Source organism: Myxine glutinosa, chromosome 4 (genome assembly GCF_964187855.1).
Source record: "Myxine glutinosa chromosome 4, kmMyxGlut1.1, whole genome shotgun sequence".
In the NCBI taxonomy this organism is placed as follows: domain Eukaryota; kingdom Metazoa; phylum Chordata; class Myxini; order Myxiniformes; family Myxinidae; genus Myxine; species Myxine glutinosa.
The window spans coordinates 203,435,702-203,463,334 of NC_136264.1; the positions used below are offsets into that span (position 1 = coordinate 203,435,702).

At 54.2% G+C, this 27,633-nt stretch overlaps 1 protein-coding gene across 1 annotated transcript in view; it reads left to right on the forward strand.

Annotated features, from left to right (window-relative positions):
- The window catches only part of DNAH12 (dynein axonemal heavy chain 12), a 460,368-nt gene that overhangs the window by 26,322 nt on the left and 406,413 nt on the right, over nt 1–27,633 (forward strand). The window contains exons 13-16 of the mRNA XM_068114298.2: nt 8,818–9,018; nt 15,056–15,250; nt 15,358–15,479; nt 16,697–16,979. Of these exons, the coding sequence (XP_067970399.2) occupies nt 8,818–9,018; nt 15,056–15,250; nt 15,358–15,479; nt 16,697–16,979 (801 nt within the window). The remainder of the gene's footprint in view (nt 1–8,817; nt 9,019–15,055; nt 15,251–15,357; nt 15,480–16,696; nt 16,980–27,633) is intronic.

The following is a 27,633-nucleotide window of genomic DNA, read 5'->3' on the forward strand; positions in this document are numbered from 1 at the left end:
CTTTTCAAGAAACCCAAAGACGCTTTGACATAGTACGTAAAACAAAGACAAAAAAGACAAAAATACGTAATTAAATAACCAAACAGAAGGAAGGAGAAGGAGAAGAGATGGTCAGGGGTTGAATGTGGTGTTGAACAGGTAGGTCTTGAGGGATGATTTGAATGTGGTGAGTGAGGAGGAGTCTCTGATGGTTTGAGGTAGTGAGTTCCAGAGTGTGGGAGCAGCGATGGAGAAGGCCTTGTCCCCCCAGGATCTGAGTTTGGTCCGGATTGGGGGGGGGGGGGGGGGGGGGACAGGAGGTTGGCAGCAGCAGAGCGGAGGGTGTGGGTAGGAGTGTGTCTGGGGAGGAGGTCAGTCAGGTTGGATGGGGCCAGGTTATGGAGGGCTTTGTAGGTCAGGAGGAGGATTTTGTACTGGATTCTCTGGGAGATGGGGAGCCAGTGGAGCTTGTGAAGGACGGGGGTGATGTGGTCCCGGGCCCGGGAGTGGGTGAGTAGACGGGCAGCGGAGTTCTGAATGTATTGAAGTTTATTGATGATATTTGAGGGTGAACCATAGAGGAGGCTGTTGCAGTAGTCCAGACGGGAAGTGATGAAGGCGTGGATGAGGGTTTCTGCAGCTGTGGAGGAGAGGGATGGACGGAGACGGGCAATGTTTTTTAGATGAAAGAAGGCTGTCTTGATGATCTGCTTCGTGTGTTTGTCGAAGGAGAGGGTTTGGTCAAAGATGATGCCAAGATTCCGGATTTGAGGGGAGGTGGATACTGGGATACCGTCGATGTTGAGGGTGAAGTTGTGGGTGGATTTGGTGAGCGTTTTTGGTCCAATAATGATTATTTCGGATTTATCACAGTTTAGTTTGAGGAAGTTGATTTGAAGCCAGGATTTTATTTCAGTGATGCAGTTTGTCAGGATAGAGTGGGTAAAAAAAACAAAAAAAAACCACCTTTAGAGGCCATTTTTCCCCGCAAGGCGGGGGTTGGCCTTTTTCGGGAACCGTGGTTGTTGTTGTTTTTTGGTCCCCTTTTTGAAGCAATGTTTTTTAGATGAAAGAAGGCTGTCTTGATGATCTGCTTAGTGTGTTTGTCGAAGGAGAGGGTTTGGTCAAAGATGATGCCAAGATTCCGGATTTGAGGGGAGGTGGATACTGGGATACCGTCGATGTTGAGGGTGAAGTTGTGGGTGGATTTGGTGAGCGTTTTTGGTCCAATAATGATTATTTCGGATTTATCACAGTTTAGTTTGAGGAAGTTGATTTGAAGCCAGGATTTTATTTCAGTGATGCAGTTTGTCAGGATAGAGTGGGTAAAAAAAATAAAAAATAACCACCTTTAGAGGCCATTTTTCCCCGCAAGGCGGGGGTTGGCGTTTTTCGGGAACCGTGGTTGTTGTTGTTTTTTGGTCCCCTTTTTGAAGCAATGTTTTACGGCCGGATGCCCTTCCTGACGCCAACCCTTTTTGCCGCCTTTAACGACAAACAGGGAATTACCAGTGAACTGGTACTCAATTAGCCGACCTCGGAAGGATGACAGGCTGAGTCAACCCCCCTGGCATTAATTCAGCGATCAACCGGGATTCGAACCCAGGATCCTAGGATCCTAAGCCGGCACCCTAGCCGCTAGCCCAACACCAGAGTGGGTGATAGTGGAAATTGACTTGGCGGAAATGAAAAGCTGGATGTCATCGGCAAAGCAGTGGAATTGGAGACCATGACGATGGATTAAGTGACCAAGGGGGAACAGGTACAGGATGAAGAGGAGGGGACCAATAACTGAACCTTGGGGGAGGGGAGCGTTGGGGGATTTGCAGTTATTGATGGAGATGAACTGGTGCCTGTCGGAGAGGTATGATTTGATCCAAGAAAGGGCAGTGCCAGTGATGTTAAAGGTGGTTTCAAGTCAGGTAAGGAGGTGTGATTGATGGTGTCAAAGGCAGCGCTGAGGTCGAGAAGGATGAGAATGTTGAGGTTACCGGCATCGAAGGAGAGGAGAAGGTCGTTGGTGATTTTGAGGGGTGCAGTTTCTGTACTGTGGTTGAGGCGGAAATCCGGATTGGAATGTTTCATACAGGTTATTGGCAGAGAGGTCATGTTTGAGTTGAGTGGCTACAGCGCGTTCCAAAACTTTTGACAGAAAGGGTAGGTTGGAGATGGGTCTGAAGTTATTTGGGGTGTCAGGGTTGAGTCCAGGTTTTTTTCAGAATGGGGGTGACAGCAGCGATTTTGAGGGATGGTGGGACGATGCCAGTAGACAGGGAGGAGTTTATCGTTGCAGTGATAAGTGGAGAGAGAGCAGGAAGGCAATAGTAAGGGCATTTTATGAGATATTTCACAAATCTGTTAACTAAATTGTTACCAAAAAATTTCTTCACCAATATGTTTGTAAAGGTGTGTAATAACATGTGTTAAAATGTTGAAGTTCAACTCCCGTGGGAAACCCAGAAAAAAAGGTGTTGAATTCGGGTACCGAAAAATTATTTTCGAGAATTTTTATTTTTTTAAATCGGCCCTTAAGTAACTTATGAGGGGTCAAATAAGGGTTTTTCATGATTCTGAGTTGATTGTTAACATTTATATTTTCACTTTTACATTTACACACAAAGTAGCTTTTATTTCACATACATATATAATACTCAAGAGTTATTTCTCATTCTCAATGTCAGAAGTTTCAACAGTCATTGTCTATGTCTTCTTCAGACTCAACAACATCATGACTGCAGTTTCTGCATGTAATGCCATTACAGACTCCACAGGCCGAGATGCACGTGACCCCATTCTTCTTGCAGCTGCATCGCCGGTTGCTGCAATCTCCATGACAATTACAGCTCGTGAACTGCCATAGCTCCTCAGGAGCCGTGGGGTCCAGTGTTGGAACTGGCTCATACCCATGCACACCTATTGTCCATCCATAGTCACTGGGGTTCAGAGACATTGATCCAAGATAAGACTTCAGCAGGTGAAAACCACCCAACCTTGGAATGATGGGTAGATTTGCCTGCTTTATTATATTCACAGCCTTCAGCCAAATCGGAAGATCAAAGGTCACTATAGCGACCCCAGCGCGCCGTATGCACTCTTTCAGAGTGGTGAAGATGGTGTTGAGGTCATTAGGGTCTCCTTCAATAACTGGGAGGAACTCGATCTGTGTGCTCTGCTTTGCATCATTAGCATGGATTCTCTTCATCCAGCCATTCCAGTTGGAGTGTGGGAACTCAGGATCGTTGGCTTTGATCACCCACCCCGCTGCCCAGAGTGTGTCACCTGGAGTGAGGAGTGGCTGATCATGAGCCAGGGAGGAGGAAAGCTCAGCGAGGGGGAGAAACATGATCGCGTTCGTTCCTATCTGTTTCCTGTTCGTAAATGGAATAATCTTTACTTCAGTTCCTCTCAGGATCTTAGCTTTGTCGAGTGCCTTCAACTTCACCCGGGGGAAAGCTGCTGTTGTCTGTGGATCTGGAAAAGGTGGTGCCGGAGAGGTGACTTCGATCCAACCCATTGAGTGAAAGGGAGTGTTTCCGTGAATAGAGACAATGTTTAAATCTATATTGTCTCCAACAAACTGAGTGACTGCATTGTTTGTTTCCCCAACCTCCATAAAGACCACCTGATCATTACTTGACAATTCACTTTCACTGGCTGGCACTTTGGCTGTCATCACTGATTGATCCTCAAGCGCAGCATCAACCGCAACCTCATCATTGATCTGTTCATCGGTTTCCTCCACAATGGTGTCAAGAGTGCCAGAAGTATCTGGAACATCATCTCCACTCCTACTATTAAGGAAGCAGTATTTGTAGTTTTGTGTCTCCGTGTAAGACTCAGTGTATCCCAGCCGGTGGAACTTGTTGAGCATCCATTTTGACCCAAATCTATGATCAAGTTGTATGGCAAGCCCCATTTGGTGTGGCAATACTCCAGACCGAGGTCGACAGGCCTTAATAAAATTCTGCCCCCAAACGGCAACTCTTTCGTCTGTCTTGACAATCGGTCTCAAGAACATCTGAAGGCTTGCAGGAACAAGTGTCAGCTGACTATCGATGTCAGTCATACTGTGTGTGGTGGGGTATGACTTTGGACCTAAATCAATCAAGGCAATATCATTGGATATGAACTTGAGTGCCGTCTTTATGATCTGAGTCTTCTCATCTCCATGGTCAAGATTAGCATGATGCGCTCGCAGAATATTGTCGGTGCCATCTTTGAGACAGAGTACATCTGCCCTTCTTTCCTGTGTTGTGAAATACAAGGTGTCTTCGTATTTCTCTAGAAGTTTTATCTTTAGCCAATGCTTTGAATAAGAAAGGCTCTTCTCTGGTGACTGATCAAACTCCTGCAGCTTTTCATGGACTTGGTCCATGTTCATTACCCCATGCTCTAATTCTGAGTCTAACCATTCGCAGAATTCAATAAAAACTGCCTCTCGCCCCTCATCAAAACTCCTCTGTCCTCTCTTCCTTTTTCCTTCCTCATCAGTCTTGGACAAACTGTCACCTCTCGCAAACATAAGTTTGCATCGCAAATGGTACAGTGTTTCTTCTGCTACCAAGTCGTTGATCCCTTCCAGGCGTCCAGTGACTTCAGTGCCCCAGTCATCCCCGCGACTCCGTGCTGTCTTCAGCAAGCTTGCCTTCAGTGTATCTGCAGTCAAATTATCTGGCACTCTGTATTTCTTTCTAGCTTGTGCTGGATTATTTTTGTAGAGCTGGGCTGGTTGGTTGCAAAGAATGCATACATCCTTATACAGGAGGTCAACTGACTGTGATCTTCTAGAACTGCAGCCAGTTGATGAACTGAACTCACAAGTAGTGCGTCTTCTCTTCAACTTTGATGACTCTTTCTCTGCCTTTGATGCTTGAGCTGACTTCTTGGTGGTTGCAACAAAGTTGTTGTACAGATCATTTTTACACTTCTGGTGGTACCTCAGTTTTCCTTACTTTTGAGCCTCCTTCATACGTTCCACAACAGTAACATTTTCGACAGTTTCTGCTTGTTTCAATAAAGTTGAGTATCCCTTTGGAGTTGCCTGTATGAGCCTTTCAGCTGGTGTATCCGAGCGTGCACAGATGAAGCAATTGAGCACAGGTGGAGTAACGTCTTCATCCATATTGCTAGACTCCATGTCCTGCAAAGTAGAAAATGAGATATATTCAGAAATTATTTTTCCACAAAGGAGTGTCTGTGGTGAAATATAAATGTTAACAATCAACTCAGAATCATGAAAAACCCTTATTTGACCCCTCATAAGTTACTTAAGGGCCGATTAAAAAAAATAAAAATTCTCGAAAATAATTTTTCGGTACCCGAATTCAACAGCTTTTTTTCTGGGTTTCCCACGGGAGTTGACCTTCAACATTTTAACACATGTTATTACACACCTTTACAAACATATTGGTGAAGAAATTTTTTGGTAACAATTTAGTTAACAGATTTTCATATGTTTCCCTTACTACAAGCCTTAACAAAGCTGGAGGGGATGGGGTCCAGAGTGCAGGTGGCAGTTTTCATTCTTATGAGGAATTCAGAGAGGTCAGTAGTGGAGACTGGGGAAAACTGAGATAGGGGTTGGCAGGATAAGGGGGGGGGGCAGATTGTTTGAGGGGGAGCAGGTGAGGTGGTGGTTAAGCTGCTGTAGATGTTGTCTATCTTGCTTTGGAAGAATGAAAGGAAAGAAATGCAATTGTCGACTGTGAATGACTGGGTGGTGGTATCCAGGGGGCTGAGGAGTTTGTTTATTGTGGAGAAGAGTGCTTTTGGGTTTCCGGAGCCAGAGTGGATTATTTGAGAGTAGTAGGTGGAGCGGGCGCAGGAGAGGGCATCTTTGTAGTGCTGCAGGTGGTCTTTGTAGGCTTGGGAGTGGATTGTGAGACCTGTTTTATTACGGAGTCTTTAAAGTTGGCGGGCACGGGTTTTCATCAGGCAGAGTTCAGGGGTAAACCAGGGAGCAGAATGGGTGAAGGAAACTGTTTTGGTTTTTATAGGCGCAAGCTGGTCGAGGCAGGAGGAGAGAGTGTGGTTGTAGTAGTCAGTGAGGTCAGAGGGGCTGTGCAAATCAACGAAGGGAGAGGTGGACATCTTTTCGGAGAGGGAAGATGAGAATGAGTTTGGTGAAAGAGAGTTTAGCTTACGGAAGTTGATTATGCGTTTTTGCCTTGGTGCTGGGGTGGGAATGTTGATGGTCATAGTGATGGCTAAGTGATCGGAGAGGGTGAGGTCAGAGCCAGAGAGATGGTGTAGATTTAGTCCAATAGAACAGACAAGGTCCAGAATGTGACCATGGTAATGGGTGGGAAAGTTGACATGTTGAGTGAGGTTAAAGCAATTAAGAATATCAATGAAGTCAGCGGTTATTGTGGAGTCAGTGGAGTCCATGTGTATATTGAAATCATCGAGGAGGAGGGTTGAGGGGGAGAAGGAACAGAGCTGGGTCAGAAAGTAAGAGAAGTCAGACAGGAATGATGGGTGTGGTTTGGGAGGGCGGTCGACAACTGCCATGACTGACTGTGTGTAACCAGAAAGATTAAAAGCCAGGTGTTCAAATGATGGAGCAGATGAGATGGAGATGAGGCTGGTCTTGATGTCCTGTCGGTGTATTACAGCAATTCCACCACCTCAGCCCTCCGAGCGTGGTTTATTGATGTATGAGTAACCATTGGGAGTAGTGAGGTTGAGTGAGAGGTAGTCCAGAGGTTGTTGCCAGGTTTCAGTCAGACAGAGAAAGTCCAGTTTATTGTCCAGAATGAAGTCGTTCAAGATGTGGCTTTTATTGTTGAGGGACCGGGTATTGAACAGAGTAAGCTTCATATTGCTTTGTATGGTACGGATGGACTCGGGTGATTTTGCCAGGGCTTGCAGACAGGGGGCGCATTCGTGTATGTTGCTGTGATGACGTAATCGACGGGTGAGAATGCGCTCAGCTGACCAGAGTGAGGGGATGGAGTGACCTGTCTGGGAGTAAACAATTTTGTGACCGGAGCCTCGATGGATGTATCTGGGTCGTCGTAGGAGTCCGTGGTTTTTGATGACAGAGATGCATGGCGGAGTGGAGTGGTTGTTGAGTTGAAGAAGCCTAGCGGCGGAGTACCTCAGTGCCATGCCAGGCAGGAGCGAAGGGGCACAGAGCCTGGAGAGGTCAGCCGGCAGCCGCAGGCTGGCTGACCAAAGCGCCAGGCACAACAGGCTGGTCCAGAGCACGACACGCGAGGAGGGTCGAGGAATGAAGATGAGCAGCCCGAGGACCAATAGAGAGCCGAGGACGAGCAAGCCGAGAGCTGAGGAGCCGAGGAGGCAGCCGGGCAACAGCCATCGTCAACAGCCAGCGAGTGTCATGCAGCTCGACGACCGCAGCGGTGGCCAACAGGGAGCTAGCCAGCCGTCCAGGCAACCCACAGGAGAGCAACCCAAGAAACAAAAGGCAGGACAGGTGTGAGATGCCCGGGAGCGGGCAGGAGGCAACGGCGGAAGAGCTGGACAGGTGAAGCCGGGAGGATCAAGCAGAAAGAGAACCCGTCGGCCAAAAAGCCGCCAAGAGTACTAGAAAAGCAGATTCCGTACCTTTCGATTCCGTATTCCGTACCATCAAAAGCAGATTCCGTTATCCAGCCGGAGAACGCGCGGCACGTGCGCCTTCCGTTGGAGAACAAACAGCACCAGTGTCCCCATACGCGACGCCATGGCGGCGTCCACAATCCACAAATCATAGTCCACAATCCACAAAGTCCACATTCCACAAATCCAATCCAATCCACAATCAACAAAAGGCAGGAGAGGTGTGAGATGTCAGGTCAGAAAAGTAGAAGCAGACCCTGTACATCCATCCAGTCGGAGAGGCGGCGAACATGCAGCGCCAGCGTCCTCTCGCAACCGCACCCGGAAGTCAACTCTTGCGACACACAGGGAATTACCAGTGAACTGGTACTCAATTCGCCGACCTCGGAAGGATGAACAGGCTGAGTCAACCCCCCTGGCGTTAATTCAGCGATCGGCCGGGATTCGAACCCAGGATCCTAGGATCCCAAGCTGGCACTCTAACCGCTAAGCCAGCACCAGGCACCAGGCTTTGCGTAAAATAAGTTCCAAAAAATTCCAGCTGTGGGCTGTATGTATATCATCGTATGGTATAACTGTGTGCGGGTTATACCATACGGCATGTGACATAACCACAGGGGGCAAGTTACTGTAAATTATCAAGTAGATACAAAAAGAGGCAGTTTTTTTTACCTAGTTGAATTGTAATATCTATAAATTAGTACTTTCATATATTTTACATCCACATGCATAATGATATATATATATATATATATATATCTATCTTACTATAATTCACCAAATGTCAGTCTGTCCGTTCCCAGGTACCACAAAAACGGCTGAACCGATCGCAACGAAATTTTAGGTGGGTAATCCTGGGACCCCCTGGAGTAATATCGGCTGTATAGTTTTTCCAATTTTTCAAATTTTCCAGTTTTTCCAAACACGATGGAATAATATTTATCGATATGAACAGTGATGTGGCTTTTATTGAAATTCTACAAATACTGTTTAGATTTTGATGATTTGCGTGTGATATGATTTAACGGATGTTTATATAAATCGTTTAAAATAAAAAAGCCTCCAATTTCTGATATTTTGCCTTTTCATTTGGGCCTCCCAATTGAAGCCCCACCCATAGGGCGGGTACCGTTGCTGGTATATATATATATATATATATATATATATATAACACACACACACATGTATATATATGTATGCATATATATATATGTATATATATGAACAAGCTCAATGACACATTACACGACTTCACCGTTTCTCTTTGGCCAATAGGAATACTCTTTAGAGAAGGCGTTGGCATCAATGTTGGAGGATTGGGATTCTATCGTGTTCATAACCTTGCCATACAGAGATACCGACGTGTCCATTCTCTCATCTGTTGATGACATCCAAAGCACTCTGGATGATCAGATCGTGAAAATGCAGACTATGCGTGGTTCCTTGTACATCAAGCCCTTTGAGAAAGAAATAAAGGTGTGGTATTTGCTCTTCCGTTCATCAATTTTGTTTATTCTGTATTTTAACATGTTTGGTGTATTTGTCTATTTATCAAGTTTGATTATTTCGCGTTTTTTACGGTGTGCTTTGCTATTGTATTGACAGTGGCATGTTAATTTAATAGCGGTCAATATCACAGGTAGTGTGGCTTAGTGATAAAGTATGTGAAACCTCTGTGCAAAGCCTAACTTATTGTATGAATGAATGAATGAATGAATGAATGGTGTGGGTTTGATTCCCATGGCTCAGCAGAAATTTCTACTCCTTGTGTTAGAGTGGTTACCTGTCCAGAGTTAAGTCCACCCTTGAAGTGTTCATGAGTTATTGTGAGTGCTCTGACGTTCTGTCAAGTGTACAGACTTAACCACCACATCACATATTGACATACATTATATCAGTGTTCACAAATTGTTGGGTGGCACTCTGATGCCCTGTCAAAGTATAGGCCCAACTACCGCACACATGATATCACATTTCAAGCAAATTGTTTGGAGGCCTGGAGCTTTGCAGTCTGGGGGTACTATTTTATACTTGGTGGCATAATGGTTAGATTGTCATCTCCGAGCCTGGGAGGTCGGTGGTTCGAACCCCGGCCGAGTCATACCAAACATATTAAAATGGGATGTACTGCTTCCTTGCTTGATGCTCAGCCTTTAGAAAGAATAGAGTAGGGACAAACAACCATAGGTTGGCAATCATGTTGCAGCATTGTTGGGTCTTATGGTCTGCTGTATTGAAGGTTATTGGAAGGGAGCTCATATTTATTCTACTTTTTAAATATTGGACCATTTGTTTGTTACGTATGCAAGTATGGTGGATATTATGTGCCTTCAGCGAATGGGGGCCCCCCCATAATCTCCCTAGGCACAAAACGTGCCTTCATTGTTTTACCAAAATGTTGTAGCACTTGTAATGAATGATGGAAAAGCCTTTTGGTAAATATCAGGCTTTATTAAACTTGAATCAAGAGGATCTAAGAAACGAATACAAATACAACAATAGTGTAGCGACCCATGGGTCCCCCAAAGCTCGAGACCAGCAACATAATCTCCCTGCCCCAGCCGGTGACGTAACCGGCGGACAAACCGCGGCGCCGAGGTTATAATTGCTTGCACCTGTCGGTCACATGACCACCAAAGCGTGCCTCGCCTGAGAGGCGTGGCTTTGGTTCTGACGTATGCTTTTTGGCTTGGATTATATGTATGCAAACCGGATAAACGGGCTTTCAGAGTTCCCGAGTTGATTATACATTAAACATCTTCTCGGACGAGTTTGTGTCTTGTCCGTCACTTCGTCCGTCTCAAGCAGGAGCCCTGCTCCTTCACTGGTGACCCCGAGTTTACGACACGCGATGGACACGGCAGTGTCCCTCAAATTTCCCACTTTCTGGGAAGCACATGCCGCCGTCTGGTTCGCTCAGGCGGACTCCCAGTTCGCCCTGCGTGGCATTACGGAGGACACCACTAAATACCATTACGTGGTCGCCACGCTCGGCTCCGTGACCGCCGTCTGCTGCCTGAGCCTCCTCTAGAGCCCGCCCGCTGACGGCAAGTACGACGCCATCAAGGCACTTCTTCTGGGCGCTTTCGCCCTCTCCCCGGCTGAACGCGCACGACGCCTGCTCGACCTTCCTGAGCTCGGCGATACGCGCCCGTCCGAACGTATGGACTACATGCTCGCATTGCTCGGCGAGCACCCCTCGGATTTCCTTTTCCGAGAGCTTTTTCTCCGCCAGCTCCCGGCCCAGGTACGGGTCGCCCTGGCAAGCATGACCATCGCGAACCCCCGCGACCTCGCCAGGGAGGCCGACAAGATCGATTCGGCAAGCCAGCTCGTCGGAGCGGTGAGCCAGCTTGTCGGAGCGGCGAGCCAGCTCGTCGGGGTGGCTGCCGGGAGCCCGCCTGCCGCCCAGTCGGCGCCCGCGGCGCAGTTTCCCGCCCACCCGCTTGACGCCCGCGACGCAGCTTCCTTCCCGGAGGCCGCCGGGCCGGCGCGACTGGCAGCGGCGACGCCGCGTCGCACGGTCCCGATGCGTCGACCGGGGCCCCCGCCAGACCCGGCCTGGTGTTATTTCCACGCCAGGTTCGGGCGGCGGGCCCGATCATGTCAACGGCGGCGGGCCCGTGCACGTTCGGCAAGTCGGGAAACGGTTGGGCCGGCGCTCACTACCAGCCATGAGCGCCGGCCGTTCCGGAAGCCTGCTATTCATCGCGGACCAAGCGTCGGGGCGGCGTTTTCTCTGCGACACCGGCGCTCAGCTGAGCGTCATTCCTGCTTCGGCGGAGGACAGGCGGGCCGCCATTTGCGGCCCCTCAATCGCGGCCAACGGCTCCGCCATCCGCACCTTCGGCCCACGCACCGTCGCCCTCCGCTTCGGCAGCCAGCTCTTTCACTGGGAGTTCGTGACGGCGGACGTCCCCATGGCTTTGGTTGGTGCCAATTTCCTTTGCGCCCATGGGCTTCTGGTCGACGTCAAACGCCGGCGTCTCGTCAACGCCGAAACTTTCAGCTCGCTGGCGTGCGCCTTGAGCCGTTCCGCGCCCACCGAGCTTTCCTGCGTCCTCCCGTTGGCAGACGACTTCGCGTGTCTCCTTGCGGAGTTCCCGGCCCTCACGTGACCGACGTTTTCGGCCGTTGCGGTGCGTCACGGCATCGAGCATCATATTCCCACTACGGGCCCGCCGTGTATGCCCGAGCTCGCCGTCTCGACCCAGCCAAACACGCCGTCGCCAAGGCCGAGTTCGCCGCGCTGGAGCGCCTCGGCATCGTGTGGCGCTCCGACAGCGCCTGGGCCTCGCTGCACATCGTCCCGAAGCCGGGGGGTGGATGGCGGCCATGCGGCGACTACCGCCGCCTCAACGACGCCACTACCCCCGACAGGTACCCCGTCCCACACATCCAGGATTTTTCCGCCCGGTTGGCGGGGCGGACCATTTTTTCAAAAGTGGACCTGATTCGGGGGTACCACCAGGTACCCGTCCGCCATCCCGAAGACGGCCGTTATTACACCTTTCGGCCTCTTCGAATTCCTCCGGATGCCCTTCGGCCTCAAAAACGTGGCACAGGCGTTCCAGCACCTGATGGACGGCGTGCTGCGCGACTTGCCGTTCCTCTTTACCTACCTGGACGACATCCTCGTCGCCAGCACGTCCAGAGCCGAGCACCTCCTCCACCTCCGGACGCTGTTCGGCCGCCTCAGCGAGCACGGCTTGATCGTCAACCCGGCCAAATGTCAGTTTGGTGCGGCGACGATCGACTTTTTGGGCCACCGCATCACTCGGAATGGCGCCGTGCCGCTACCGGCCAAAGTCGAGGCCATCACTGCTTTCCCGCGCCCCCGCTCCGTCAAGGCGCTGCAGGAGTTCCTCGGGATGGTGAACTTTTATCACCGCTTCGTGCCCCGAGCTGCGCAACTCATGCGGCCCTTGTACATCGCCCTCCGCGGCCAGCCGGCGAAGCGCGACGTCGTCTGGTCCACGAACATGGACGTTGCTTTCACCGGCGTGAAACGGGCCCTCGCCAACGCCACGCTGCTGGCCCACCCGGTACCCCATGCTCCCATCGCCCTCACCACGGACGCCTCCGACTACGCCGTGGGCGCGGTTCATGAACAATGGGTAAACGGGGCCTGGCAGCCGCTCGCGTTCTTCAGCCGGCAACTCCTGCCCAACGAGTTGAAGTACAGCACTTTCGACCGCGAGCTCCTCGGGCTGTACCTGGCCGTCCGCCATTTTCGCCACCTCCTGGAGGGCCGCCCGTTCACGGCCTTTGTCGACCACAAGCCATTGATTTTCGCCATGGCAAAGGTCACGGAGCCGTGGTCGGCCCGCCAGCAGCGCCACCTCTCCGCCGTGTCGGAATACACCACGGACATCTGGCACGTCGCCGGAAAGGACAACGCCTTGGCCGACTGCCTTTCTCGAGCCGGCGCCAACGCCGTCCACCTCGGCGTCGATTTCGCCCTGATGGCGACGGACCAGGCCACCGACGGCACGGTGCAGGCGCTCCGGGTGGTGGACACGGGCCTCCGCTTGGCTGACGTCCCCTTCACGGACACGGTCCTGCTTTGTGACGTCTCCCAAGGCCGACCTCGCCCCGTTGTGCCGGTCACCTGGCGGCATCACATTTTTGCTTCGCTCCACGGCCTCTCTCACCCGGGCCGGAAGGCGTCCCAGAGGCTGGTGTCGGCACGTTTCGTCTGGCACGGGTTGCGACGGGACGTCCGCGACTGGGCCAACGCCTGCACACCCTGCCAGCGGGCCAAGGTCCACCGTCACACCCAGGCTCCTCTGGCTCCTTTCACCGTGCCCGAGCGACGTTTCGACCACGTCCACGTGGACCTGGTGGGTCCCCTTCCCCCATCGCAGGGGTTCACCCACCTGCTTACCATGGTGGACAGGACCACCAGGTGGCCGGAGGCCGTGCCCCTCGCCTCCTCCACCACCACCGACGTGGCCCAGGCGTTCATCGCCACCTGGGTCGCGCGTTTCGGCGCACCGGCGGACATCTCGTCGGACCGCGGCCCACAGTTCACGTTCGAACTGTGGGGCGCGGTCGCCCGCACGTTGGGCGTTACCCTGCACCACACCACGGCCTACCACCCCCAGGCCAATGGGTTGTGCGAGCGGTTCCACCGCTCCATGAAGGCCGCACTCATGGCCGGCCTCCAGGACGACGGCTGGGCCGACCGGCTCCCGTGGGTCCTTTTGGACCTCCGCACGGCTCCAAAGGAGGACCTCCAGGCGTCCACCGCCGAGCTGGTGTAAGGCCAGGCCCTCCGCGTCCCGGGCGAGTTCGTGCCCGATGCCACCAGCCCCTCGTCCACCGCGCGCCAGCGCACGGACTTCCAGGAGGCCGCCGAACGTTCTGCCCCGGTGCCCACGTCCCGCCACGGCGACCCCCAATCCTACGTCCCCCCAGCACTCCGCACGGCGGAGTACGTCTTTGTGCGCCACGACGCGCACCAGGGGCCGCTCCGGCCACCATACGACGGACCCTTCCGGGACCTACAACGGGACAACAAGTCCTTCGTCGTCAGCATCGGCGGCCGGGCGGACCGGATTTCGATGGACCGCCTCAAGCCGGCCCACATGGACGTCGGCCAGCCGCCACGGCTGGCTCTCCCACCACGGCGCGGCTGCCCCCCGTCCACTGCACCCCCCGCCCGGCCACCCGCCACCACACCGGACCCCCCCCCCCCCCCCGCGACCAGCCAGGGGTCGTTTCGGTCGGGTCATCTGGACCCCCCTCAGGTTGACCTTCCTGGACCAAGTCGATTCTGGGGGGGCGTGTGTAGCGACCCATGGGTCCCCCAAAGCTCGAGACCAGCAACATAATCTCCCTGCACCAGCCGGTGACGTAACCGGCGGACAAACCGCGGCGCTGAGGTTATAATTGCTTGCACCTGTCGGTCACATGACCACCAAAGCGTGCCTCGCCTGAGAGGCGTGGCTTTGGTTCTGACGTATGCTTTTTGGCTTGGATTATATGTATGCGAACCCGATAAACGGGCTTTCAGTTTCAGAGTTCCCGAGTTGATTATACATTAAACATCTTCTCGGACGAGTTTGTGTCTTGTCCGTCACTTCGGCCGTCTCAAGCAGGAGCCCTGCTCCTTCAATAGTATATTTAACGAGGTAATACAATCAGGCCATCTCACAGAGGACTATCTCAATCTTACCAGCATGAACCGCCATCTTTGCCTTGATGACGTCTGACTTCAGCTCACAGCAGGCCAGTCTCGGACGAACATCTGCACGGCTACAACTTAAATAGCCCCAAGTACCTAGCGGTCGATACCTTCAATTGCTCTTCTTCTTCACAATCACCACAGCACTCTCCTGAGTCATTTGACATTTGACCCGTTTATAAACTACATATTTGTGACCAAAACGGTTCTTTTTTATGTTGAGGACCTCATCTTGAATCTTATAAAATGTCTCCAAAAACCATAGTCTACTTAAAATTCCTTGCAGTGTACTCTAAATCAGCTGTCCGTATGTCTACATTTCAGGAATGGGAAGGACGGCTCCTACACATGCAGGAATGCTTGGATGAGTGGCTCAAGGTACAGGCCCAGTGGCTCTACCTTAAGCCAATATTCTGCTCACAGGACATCATGCAGCAGATGCCCGAGGAAGGGCGCCTGTTCAAGACAGTCGACGCCCATTGGATAGACATCATGAACTTTTGTATCAATGATCCAAGGGTCAGTGGAACTTGATGTGCCGTACTTGTGACAAGAATCATTATCAGTTATGTTTTAGGAAAACGCATAACTTGTGTTTGTTAATATTTTATAAACTATTGTTTCAGGTCCTCACAGCCACATCCATGGTGGGCCTTTTTGAAAAACTGCAAAATTGCAACAAGCTGCTTGATACCATCATGAAGGGCCTGAATGCTTATTTAGAGAAAAAACGGCTCTTCTTTCCAAGGTGAACCTCCGTATACACTGCTATCGGCAGAGGGCGCCTCTGTGTCAATGCAATGAAGCAGGAAGTTACATTTTAACTTTTCCATACTCTGTTTGTGTGTGTGTGTGTGTGTATGTGTGTGTGTGGGGGGGGGGGGGGGTGGGCAGTCACCATGGAAAGGGGGGGGGGGGGATTTGTTTTGTCTTTCACCTCTTTTGACAGGGGCTTCTTTGCCCACCTTACTCTGGTTGTCTCTTCATTCAGTCATTCAGTTTATAGGATTGGGTATAGCTGTTTTGTTTTGTTTGAAGTGTCTCTTATGTCAAAACCATAAATGTATGAAGAACAAGTCATGAGACGACGATGGTTCACGAGCGAGCAGTATTTAATGACAAAGGACGGTCTATAACCGAAACAGGCCGGAATGGGGGGTCGGGGGCCCACGTGGCAGGTGTCGGCCCCCGACATGCGGTGTACATGCCTATTTGCAAAGGGCCCTAATGCGCTGTGTGCGCAGGCCTTTAAGAGCCAGCTGTACGTAATTGTGTGTGGTGCTGGCCTGGAAATGTCAAAACGAAGGTTACTGACCTTGAAATGAGATAGAAAATTATGTATAATCAGTTATGAGGTTAGTTAGCTACAGAATACCAAAAATTCGGTTTGATTCCGACAACTTTGAAAATTTGACCTTTGTGACCTCCAAAGGTCAAAGGTCGAATATTCTGAAATTCGTTGGAAAACTTGTATTTCATGATGTATGTGATAATATAAGATAATGTACGACACTTCCTATCAGGAAGTGAACAATGTAATAAAACCATCAAAAATCGACTTTTCTAAATTTCGTGACCATGTGACCTTGACCTTGGGGCGAAAATGAAAAATCAAGCTCCATGGGGCTAGACACATGACATTGGCCTAACCAAATACCGAAACCCCTGTCAGATTCCACCAACTCCCTCGGAGAAGATGTAGCGTGAACTCGATTACCCCCTAAAAAGACATCTTTTTGGGGCGTGGCTCCGCCCACAATGGGCGCAATACGCCCACTCTAGGCAGGACACAACTAGATCATGATGTCAACCTTCAAACCCAATTTTCATCAGGATCGGATGATGTCATCGGGTAGTTATGCTGCGGACAGACAGACAGACACACAGACAGACACACACCCATGACGAATATAGTGGTCACTCTGTTTGATAATTCGTGAACCAAAATGTTTTGTGTTTGGGCAGGTTCTTCTTCCTGTCAAATGATGAGATGCTGGAGATATTGGCAGAGACGAAGGACCCTCTCCGGGTACAACCACACCTCAAGAAGTGCTTTGAGGGCATTGCACGACTTGAATTCCTGCCAAATCTGGACATCAAGGCAATGCTTAGCAGTGAGGGAGAACGTGTGGAACTCATCCAGCTCATTTCAACGAGTGAAGCATGTGGAGCTGTGGAGAAATGGCTCCTGCAGGTTGAGGAGGGCATGTTGAGCAGTGTAAGGAGTGTCATCGCAAGAGCCAGGCTGGTGTGTGAACCACAAATGTTCTTGGGCTGAGAATTGTGGAAAGGGATGACTCCACATCCATTATCTTATTAAGTGACTTTAGAATTCCCTCAAGGACACTAATGGTGCTTTTCACTGAACCACTTCCTCTAATCGGGGCATTTATAGCTTGCCGTTGCTGGGGTCAAATCCGTAATTCAAATGATCTTTTAAACACAATTGCAGCATTTAGCCAAATTAATCAAACTGGGAGCACTTCTAAAATAATGAAGCATAATTGTTGTGTTCCTGGATGTAAATTATTGGACTCACGGAAATATGGCGCTAAAGCGCGGTGCTACGCGCGCTGTTTGTAAACAAGGAGGAAGCGGACAACGCAGTAATTTGTAAGAGTCTTTATTCAAGAGCTCACTGTAACACTGAACTCTCAGGGCTGTGCGCCCCGTGTATATCGTGAGGCCACGCCTCTCTCCCGGGCGTGGCCCACCCCCACTCGGTGTGCGGGGTGATGTCACCACGTCAGTGCTTTCGTGTCCGCCACACGCGCCCCCCCAGAATCCCCGAGCACCTGAAGGGCCAGTTTGCGGGGCAAACGGATGACCCGGCCGAAGCGCCCCCTGGCGACTGGCGGCGTCTGGGATGCAGGGATGCCATCTGGGATGCCTCCGTCTGCCCCTGGGATGGGTGCAGGACCGGGGGGCGGCGTGGCGGCGGGGCTGGGCGGTGCCGGGGGTCCGCCCGCAGGGGGGCGGCCCCGACGCGGGGGTCGGGCCACTGGCGGTGGATGGTCCACGTCGAGGTGGGCCGGCTTGAGGCGGTCCACAGAAACGCGGTCAGGAGTACCGCCGATGTCCAGGGTGAAGTGCTTCACCCCGGGTCTCCAGCACGCGGAAAGGCCCGTCGTACGGGGGCCGCAGTGGTGTCCGGTGGGCATCGTGGCGGACGAAGACGTACTCCGCCGTGCGAAGCTCCGGGGCGACGTGCGTCGGTGGGTGCCCGTGGCGTGCCGTTGGCACCGGGGCGAACCTCTGGCGCTGCTGTGCCGCGGACCATGGTGCCGTGGAGCCAGGGAGGAACTCGCCCGGCACCCACAGCGGTTGCCCGAAGACCAACTCCGCCGCGGCTGTGCGCAGGTCCTCCTTGGGCGCCGTCCGGAGGCCCAGCAGGACCCAGGGGAGCCTGTCGACCCAGCCGCCGTCACGGAGGGTGGCCCGGAGCGCGGCCTTCAATGAGCGGTGAAATCGCTCACACAGGCCGTTAGCCTGGGGGTGGTAGGCCGTGGTTCGGTGCAGCCGGACCCCGAGCCCCTGTGCGACCGCCCCCCAGAGCTCCGAGGTGAACTGGGGGCTGTGGTCGGACGAGATGTCTGAGGGGGCGCCGAACCGGGCGACCCAGGTGGCGATGAAAGCCTGCGCGACGTCCGCCGCCGTCGTCGACGCCAAGGGCACGGCCTCCGGCCACCGGGTGGTGCGGTCCACCATGGTGAGGACGTGGGTGAAACCCCGCGAGGGGGGCAGAGGTCCCACCAGGTCCACGTGGACGTGGTCAAACCGGCGTTCCGGCACCGTAAACGGGGTCAACGGGGCCTGGGTGTGCCGGTGCACCTTGGCGCGCTGGCACGCGAGGCACGTCCTGGCCCAGCCGCGGACGGCCTTCCGGAGGCCATGTCAGACGAATTTGTCGGCGATCAACCTTTGGGAGGCCCTCGCGCCCGGGTGGGACAGGCCGTGGATGGCGTAAAACACTTGGCGCTGTCAGCCCGCGGGCACGATGGGGCGAGGCCGCCTGAGGGAGACGTCGCACAAGAGGGCCGCGCCCGCGCCGTCGAACGGCACCTCAGTGACGCGGAGGCCCGTGACGGCGGTCCGCAAGGCCTGGACGTCGGGGTCAGCAGCCTGGTCCGCTGCCATCCGGGCATAGTCGATGCCGAGGTGGACTGCGTGGGCGACGGCCCGGGAAAGGCAATCCGCCATCGGGTTGTCCTTCCCCGCGACGTGCCGGATGTCCGTCGTGTACTCGGACACGGCCGAGAGGTGACGCTGCTGCCGGGCCGACCACGGCTCGGTGACCTTGCCCATCGCGAAGACCAGCGGCTTGTGGTCGACGAAGGCCGTGAACGCACGGCCCTCGAGCAGATGGCGGAAGTGCCTGACCGCCAAGTGAAGCCCGAGCAACTCGCGGTCGAAGGTACTGCAACGGCGTTCGGGCGGGCGAAGCTGCCGGCTAAAGAACGCCAGCGGTTGCCAAGCTCCACGCACCCATTGCTCGTGCACCGCGCCCACCGCGTTGTCCGAGGCGTCGGTGGTGAGGGCGATCGGCGCATCGGGCGCCGGGTGCGCGAGCATGGTGGCGTTAGCCATGGCGAGCTTCGCGCCCGTGAACGCCGCGTCCATCTGCTCGGTCCAGGTGACGTCGCCTTTGCCCGGCTTACCTCGGAGAGCTTCGTGCAGGGGGCGCAGGAGCTGGGCGATACGGGGCAGGAACCGATGGTAAAAGTTCACCATGCCCAGGAACTCCTGCAGCCCCCTGATCATGCGGGGGTGCGGAAACCCCTTCACCGCCTCCACCTTGGCCGGCAGGGGGACGGCTCCGTGCCTGGTGACGCGGTGCCCCAGAAAATCGAGTTCGGCGACGCCGAACCGGCACTTTGCGGGGTTCACAATCAGGCCATGCTGGCCCAGGCGTTCGAAGAGCGTGCGGAGGTGGTGTAGGTGCTCTTCGCGGGACGCGCTGGCGACGAGGATATCGTCCAGGTAGACGTATACAAATCCAAGTCGCGCAGGACGCTGTCCATCAGCCGCTGGAACGCCTGAGCCGCATTCTTCAGACCGAAGGGCATCCGCAGGAATTCGAAGAGTCCGAATGGCGTGATGACCGCCGTCTTCGGGACATCCTCCGGCCTGACGGGGACCTGATGGTAACCGCGTATGAGGTCCACCTTCGAGAAGAAGGACATGCCCGCCAAACGGGCGGGAAAAGTCCTGAATGTGGGGGACGGGGTAGCGGTCGAGGGTGGTGGCGTCATTGAGACGGCGATAGTCCCCGCACGGTCGCCATCCCCCGCCGGGCTTCGGCACGATGTGCAGCGGCGACGCCCAAGCACTCTCCGAGCGCCGAACAATGCCGAGTCGCTCCAGGGTAGCGAACTCCGCTTTTGCTACCGCCAGCTTCGTCGGCTCGAGGCGGCGTGCCAGGGCGTAGACCGGTGGCCCGACGGTGGGGATGTGATGAGCCACCCCGTGCTTGACGGCCCCCGCCGAGAAGGTGGGCCGCGTGAGGGCCGGGAAGCCGGCGAGGAGGCGGGTGAATTCGTCCGCTGCCGGAAGCGTACAGATCAACGTGGCCGGAACCGAACCGTTCAGCAAGCCGCTTGGCAAGCCGCTCGGTGAGCCGCTCAGTGGGCTGCTCGACGAGCTGGGCAGCGCACAAGCGAGCGAGCTGAACGTCTCGGCCTGGACAAGACGTCTGTGCTTTACGTCGACCAAGAGCCCATTTGCGCACAGGAAGTCCGCGCCAAGCAATGCCATGGGCACGTCGGCGGTGACGAGCGACCATCGGAAAACCTGCCCTCCGAACCGCAGAGAGAGGCAGCGTTTTCCGTACGTACGGATGGGCGTCCCGTTTGCGGCAAGCAGCGCGGGGCCCCCGCCCGCGGCATGCTCGTCCGACGTACCGGCAGGAACGACACTCACCTGCGCTCCTGTGTCGCACAGGTAACGGCGCCCGGATAAGGTGTCCATGATGAACAGCAGGCTGTTCGAACGGCCGGCGCTCATTGCCACTATCGAGCGCCGGCCTGGGCGTTTCCCGACCTGTTGAAGGAGCATGGCGGATGACACTGTCGAGCCTCGTGGCCGAACTTGGCGTGGAACCAGCACCAGGTGGTGGAGCTGGAGGAGTGCGGCTGGCTCCGCCAGGCCGGCGGAGTTGGCGGTGTTCCCCGCGGTGGCGGTTTTCGCTGCGGCGGTGGGCGGGGCTTGGCGGCGGCCACGAGGTGCGTATCAGCATGCTGCGTATGCTGTGTAAGCTGATGCTGTGGATCAGCATCATCAGCAGCATCATCAGCAGCATCAGCCTCGAGGTCCGTGACGGCCGCACCGACTCTCGCCCGCGTGTCCGAAGCCGCGAAGTACCTGTCCGCCGCGGCGGCCAATGCTCGGGGTTCCGTTAGCACGGTCCCGGCCAACGCGAGGCATACCTGTGCTGGAAGTTGGCGACGGAAAAGCGCCCGGAATAGAGAACCAGGGGCTTCGTCGCCCAACAGTGACAGCATATGGTCCATTCGGACGGACGGGCGCGTGTCGCCGAGCTCGGGGAGATCCAGGAGGCGGTCGGCCCGTGCGTCCTCCGTGAGGCCGAACGTGGCTAGGAGCAGCCGCTTGAGTGCCTCGTACTTGTGGCCGTCCGGTGGGTGGCGAAGGACGGACACAACTCGAGCGGCCGTGCCGGGCCCGAGGGAGGCGACGACGTGGCAGTAGCGCGTGTCGTCGTGGGTGAGGCGCCGAAGCTGAAACTGGGCTTCGGCTTGGACGAACCAAACTTCGGCCTGGGCCTCCCAAAATTCGGGAAGTTTAATCGACATCGCGTTGTTGGCCATGGCAATGGCGTCGTGTTTGGAAGGATCGCTACGGCAGATCCAACGTCGAGGGTCACCAGTAAAGCGCGGTGTTACGCGCGCTGTTTGTAAACAAGGAGGAAGCGGACAACGCGGTAATTTGTAAGAGTCTTTATTCAAGAGCTCACTGTAACACTGAACTCTCAGGTCTGCGCGCCCCGTGTATATCGTGAGGCCACGCCTCTCTCCCGGGCGTGGCCCACCCCCACTCGGTGTGCGGGGTGATGTCACCACGTCAGTGCTTTCGTGTCCGCCACAGCGCTGTAATAAGCATAACCCTAGCAACCATGACTGGAAAGCGTCTGTGGAGTAGCATTCTGGAAGTCGGTCATGCAACGCGCTGCCATCTTGGTTTGGTGGAAATTGCGCGAAAGTTGGTGCAAACCGATCATCGCGGCGAAAAACTAGTGTTAGTGCGTTAGTTGTAAGTTGTCATGACATACCAGTACTCAGATGAATTGCCCCCGGTGGCGCAGCACCGGTATGTGGACAAATGTCCCCCCTTCCTCTCCCCCCCCCCCCCTCCATGACGACCACACAATAAATCAGCGTTTAATTTTAATAGGCTTTTTTTTTTTTTTTTTTTTTTTTGTATACAGAGTCGAGGCTCGTGAAAGAGCTAACATTTATCAAACAAACAAATCAAACAAACAAGCAAACAAAGTATATAAAAAGGGGAGCGGTCGACAAGATGGGGAGAGAAGGGGAGGAAGCACACAAACACAACATTTGAGAGCAGGGACATCGGGAGATGTTTTTGGAGGGAGAGGGCCTGGGGTGAGGCAGGATAGGTATAAAAACGCAAGGACACCAAGGACTTCCAGGAAAGAAGTAAAAAGTCACCTCAAAAAAGTGGATTTGGGGTGAAATTAGCGGGGGTAGAAAAGATCAAGGTTTTGGATTGGGGAAGATAAGAGATGGTGGTGAACAGCCGTTTTAAAGACCTGGAGGGAGGAGTGGGATTGAAGAGAGTGAGGGAGTTTGTTCCAGAGGCGGGAGAAAAGAGGAATGAAGGAGTGAAGGTGAGCAGAAAGTCTTGATTTTGGCAGTTTAACCATAAGAGGGTTGCAGGCAGATCTTGTGCGACCTGCAGGAATATTTGGGGGACAGAGCCCAGAGAGAGATGGGGGAGCAAGGCCGGAGAGGAGTCGGTAGAAGACGGAAAGACCACCAACCTGCCTGCAGTGATTAAGTGAAAGGCCCTCGGAGATAGCGTCATCGCGGGAGATTCCAATGATTCTGAACGCTTTGGTTTCAACAGCGTGAAGACGAGCTAGGTGTGAGGCAGGAGCACCAGCCCAGAGGGGAGAGCAGTACTCCATTGAGCTGCGGATGAAAGCCTTGTATGTGGTGAGGAGCTCAGGTGTGCCAAGGAAGGACTTCGCACGACGGAGGATTCCCAGTCGGCGACTGGCTTTGGAGGCCAGCTTGGAAATGTGGTTTTCCCAGGAAAGATCATGGCAGATAGTGAGACCCAAAAGCTTGAGTGACAGAACTTCTTGGAGAGGATTATTCAGAAAGTAGATGGTAGGGTTGTCCAGTCGGTCTTTTCGGAGAGACATCGTAAGAGTGTGAGATTTGTCAGGATTGAAAGACATGTTCCACTTGTTTGCCGAGTCTGTGATTTTGTCCAGGTCTGCAGAGAGTGAGGAGGCTGCAGACTGCCGATCTGAGGGATGAGGAATGGAGCAGCAGAGAGTGGAGTCATCAGCAAAGAGATAGAGGATTTTCAAGAGAGTCAGAGAGATCATTGATGAAGACCAGAAAAAGCACCGGGCCCAGAACACTGCCTTGGGGAACTCCAGCCTGAACAGGAAGAGGAGATGAGAGAAACCCATTCAGGGCCACACGTTGACTACGACTAGAGAGGAAGTCCGCCAGCCATGCGTGGAGATTTCCATGGATACCAAAGGAGGAGAGTTTGGTGAGCATAGCGGGGTGCCAGACCGTATCGAAGGCACGTGATATGTCGAGGGAGACAGCTCTTATTTCCTGTTTGGCATTGAGGACCTCCATCCATTGTTGAGACAGCAGAAGCAGCATGTCCAGAGTAGAGTGACCTGGTCTGAAACCAAATTGATGATCAGAGATCAAGCCATTGGAGAAGAGGAAAGATTTCATATCCGAAGCAATGATGGATTCCATGACTTTGCTGATAATTGGGAGAAGGCTGATTGGTCTGTAGTTGCTAGGATCTGTTTTTGCACATTTTTTGTGCAAAGCGGTGATGTTGGCTGATTTCCAAGCAGATGGCAGTTGACCTTAAGCAAAAGAGAGGGTGAAGAGAACAGAGAGAGGGAGTGAAAGAGCGGAAGAACAGGATTTTAGGACCCGTGGGCTGATGCCGTCAGGTCCAGTTGCAGAATCAGAGTCGAGGGTTGACAGAAACTTTTCCACCTTGTCAGGAGGAAAGGACACGGAGTCCAGGAGCAGCTGGGTACGACTGGGTATGGTGGGTACAGAGAGGGATGGGTTTGGGACACAAGATTTAGAGGCAAACACAGAGTTGAGGCATTCAGCTTTTTCACGTGCGCAGTCAGCTGTGTAGCCGTTTGAAGTAAGGGAGGGGATGGAGGGGGAACAAGCACCAGAAACAGATTTGACCAGACGCCACCAGGATTTGGAAGAGGGAGACAGATAAGAGAGTTCGGTCTTGAGAATGGAGAGATATTGTTTCCTGGCTCTCCTGAGGGTGGACACACACTTGTTTCGGGCTTTGTGAAAGGAAATGAGATTTCCTTCCGTTGGATTTGCTTTCCAGGAGATGAAGGCAAGTTGTTTCTGGGCAACAGCCTCACCACAAGATTCCGTGTACCATGGACGGGAGGAAGGGTATGACAACTGAAGACGAGATGGGATCTCTGTGCATGAGAGAGAGCAATTTACTTTGGAAGAATTCCCAGGATGAGTTGATGTCAGAGGTGGTAGAGATGGGAGACCAGTCCAGATGATTGATGGCTGCTTGAAGACCATGCCAGTTGGCCTGAGTGAAATGCCAGACTCGTCGACGCTGAGCAGGCTCCCTGAGAATGGTCAGAGAGATGTCCACTTTAACAAGCACATGATCAGATGATCCGATTGGAGCAGAAGAAGAGCAGCAGACATTTTCAGGGAAGTTAGTCATAACCAAGTCCAGAAGAGAAGATGCTCCGTTTACTGACGGTAACTAACTGAAGGCTAACGGTAATCTCGAGTATGCCAAGCCTTGCCTGGCCGAAGCAGTAGTAGGGCCGGATTTAGACATGTGGAGGCCCCTGAGCAGCCTTCAGTAGTGGAGGCCCACCCTACCTTAGAATACTAAAAATGTGACAAGACATAGTTGCAGTCATCCATAAAGTATATTTTTCAAGTACAAATAATCTGAATAAAAATGTACATCTATAAATATCATGATCAATCTATATAAGAATCTCGTTCCTATGTTTCAAGCATAAAGAATTTGAATAAGCAAGCAGGCACATCTTTAAACATCATGATCAATCTATATAAGAATCTACGAAGTTCCTATGTTTCAAGTATAAATAATCTGAATAGTGAATAAGCAAGCAGGTCAATCATGATCAATCATAAGAATCTAGTAAAGTACCTAATACCTATATTTACAGACCAGGCACTTTACGAGACTTGACCCTTGCATAGTCTTGGATCAATTTGTCGAAGTCAATCTCTCTGAGAATGTCACATTCAATACTCATCGAGGCCAGGTGACTGAGCCTATCATGACACATTGTAGTACGGAGTCTGTTCTTGATGAACTTCATTTTACTGAATGAACGTTCTCCAGAACAGTTTGTGACCATGAGCACCAAGTACATCCGTAGCATTATCTCGACATTTGGAAATGTATCCGTGAAGGAGCTGGGGCTCCCACGTCGATCAGAAGAATGGACGCGACAAAAAGCTGGAATTCATCCGAGTTGCTTTAATCAAACCAAACACTCAGGCACTCTGAAAAGCCCGTTTTCCGGGCAGCAATATATATACATATTATCCCGGAGCGTTTGCCCAGGAAAGGCGAGAGGGGGCGTGGCCCAGCGTCCTGGCTGCGGCCTGGCAAGTTGAGGGCGAGCCTGCCCGGGCGTCCTGGACGAGCCCGGCATGGTGATCGCTCCGCGTCCTTGATAGGTGCAAGGCGATTGTGAAAACCCAGCGGTAGCCGCTACACACGTCCCCCCAGAATCGACTTGCACCGGCAGGGTCAATTTGAGGGGGGTCCTGATGACCCGGCCGAAGCGACCCCTGGCGGGTCGTGGGAGGGGGTCCGGTGTGGTGGTGGGCGGTCGAGTGGGGGGCACCGTGGACGGGGGGCGGCCTCGCTGCGGCGGAAGGGCCACCCATGGTGGGTGGTCGACGTCCACGTGCGCCGGCTTGAGGCGGTCCACCGCAATCCGGTCCGACCTGCCGCCGATGTCGATGACGAACGACTTGTCGTCCCGTCGCAGCACCCGGAAGGGCCCGTCGTACGGCGGCCAGAGTGGCCCCCGATGTGCGTCGTGACGCACAAAAACATACTCCGCTGTGCGAAGTGCTGGGGGGACGTAGGACTGGGGGTCACCGTGGTGGGATGTTGGCATGGGGGCAAACCGTCGGGCGGCCTCCTGGAGGTCCGAGCGCTGGTGAGCTGCGGACCAGGGACTGGTAGCGTCGGGCACGAATTCGCCCGGGACGCGTAGCGCCTGGCCGTAGACAAGCTCGGCGGTGGATGCCTGGAAGTCCTCCTTGGGGGCCGTGCGGAGGCCCAAAAGGACCCACGGCAGCCGGTCGGCTCAACCGCCGTCTTGAAGGCCGGCCATGAGCGCGGCCTTCATGGAGCGGTGGAATCGCTCGCACAACCCGTTTGCTTGGGGGTGGTAGGCCGTAGTACGGTGGAGCTTGACCCCCAGGTTTAGGGCGACCGCGCCCCACAGCTCGGAGGTGAACTGTGGTCCGCGGTCTGACGAGATGTCCGCCGGTGCGCCGAAGCGGGCGACCCAGGTGGCGATGAAAGCCTGCGCCACGTCGGCGGTGGTGGTGGAGACGAGGGGAACGGCCTCCGGCCACCTGGTGGTCCTGTCCACCATGGTGACCAGGTGTGTGAACCCCCGTGACGGGGGGAGGGGCCCCACCAGATCCACGTTGACGTGGTCGAAACGTCGTTCGGGCACGGTGAAAGGTGCCAGCGGGGCCTGGGTGTGTCGGTGGACCTTGGCCCGTTGGCAGGCCGTGCAGGTGCTGGTCCAATCGCGGACGTCCCGACGAAGGCCGTGCCAGACGACTCGCACCGACACCAGCTTCTGGGAAGCTTTCCGGCCCGGGTGGGAAAGGCCGTGGAGGGAGGCGAAGATGCGGCGTTGCCAGGTGACGGGCACGATGGGGCGAGGCTGGCCTTGGGAGACGTCGCAGAGCAGGACAGTGTCCGCGAAGGGGATGTCGGCCAGGCGGAGGCCCGTGTCCGCCGCCCGGAGGGCTTGCACCGTGGTGTCGGTGGTTTGGTCCGCCGCCATAAGCGCAAAGTCCACGCCCAGGTGGACCGCGTTCGCGCTGGCCCGGGAAAGACAGTCGGCCACGGCGTTGTTTTTGCCGGCGACGTGCCAGATGTCCGTGGTAAACTCCGACACGGCGGAGAGGTGGCGCTGTTGGCGGGCCGACCACGGCTCCGTGACCTTGGCCATGGCGTAAACCAACGGCTTGTGGTCGACGAACTCCGTGAAAGGTCGGCCCTCCAGGAGGTGGCGGAAATGGCGGACGGCCAGGTGTAGACCGAGGAGCTCCCGGTCAAACGTGCTGTATTTGAGCTCGTTCGGCCGGAGCTGCCGGCTGAAAAAAGCGAGTGGCTGCCAAACCCCGTTCACCCATTGCTCATGTACGGCGCCCACCGCGTAGTCGGAGGCATCCGTGGTGAGGGCGATGGGAGCGTTGAGCACTGGGTGAGCGAGCAGTGTTGCGTCGGCGAGGGCCCGCTTTGAGCTTTGGAAGGCCGCATCCATTGCTGCGGACCAGGCGATGTCGTGCTTGGCCGGCTTGCCCCGGAGGGCTTCGTAGAGGGGCCGCATGAGTTGAGCAGCGCGGGGCACGAAGCGG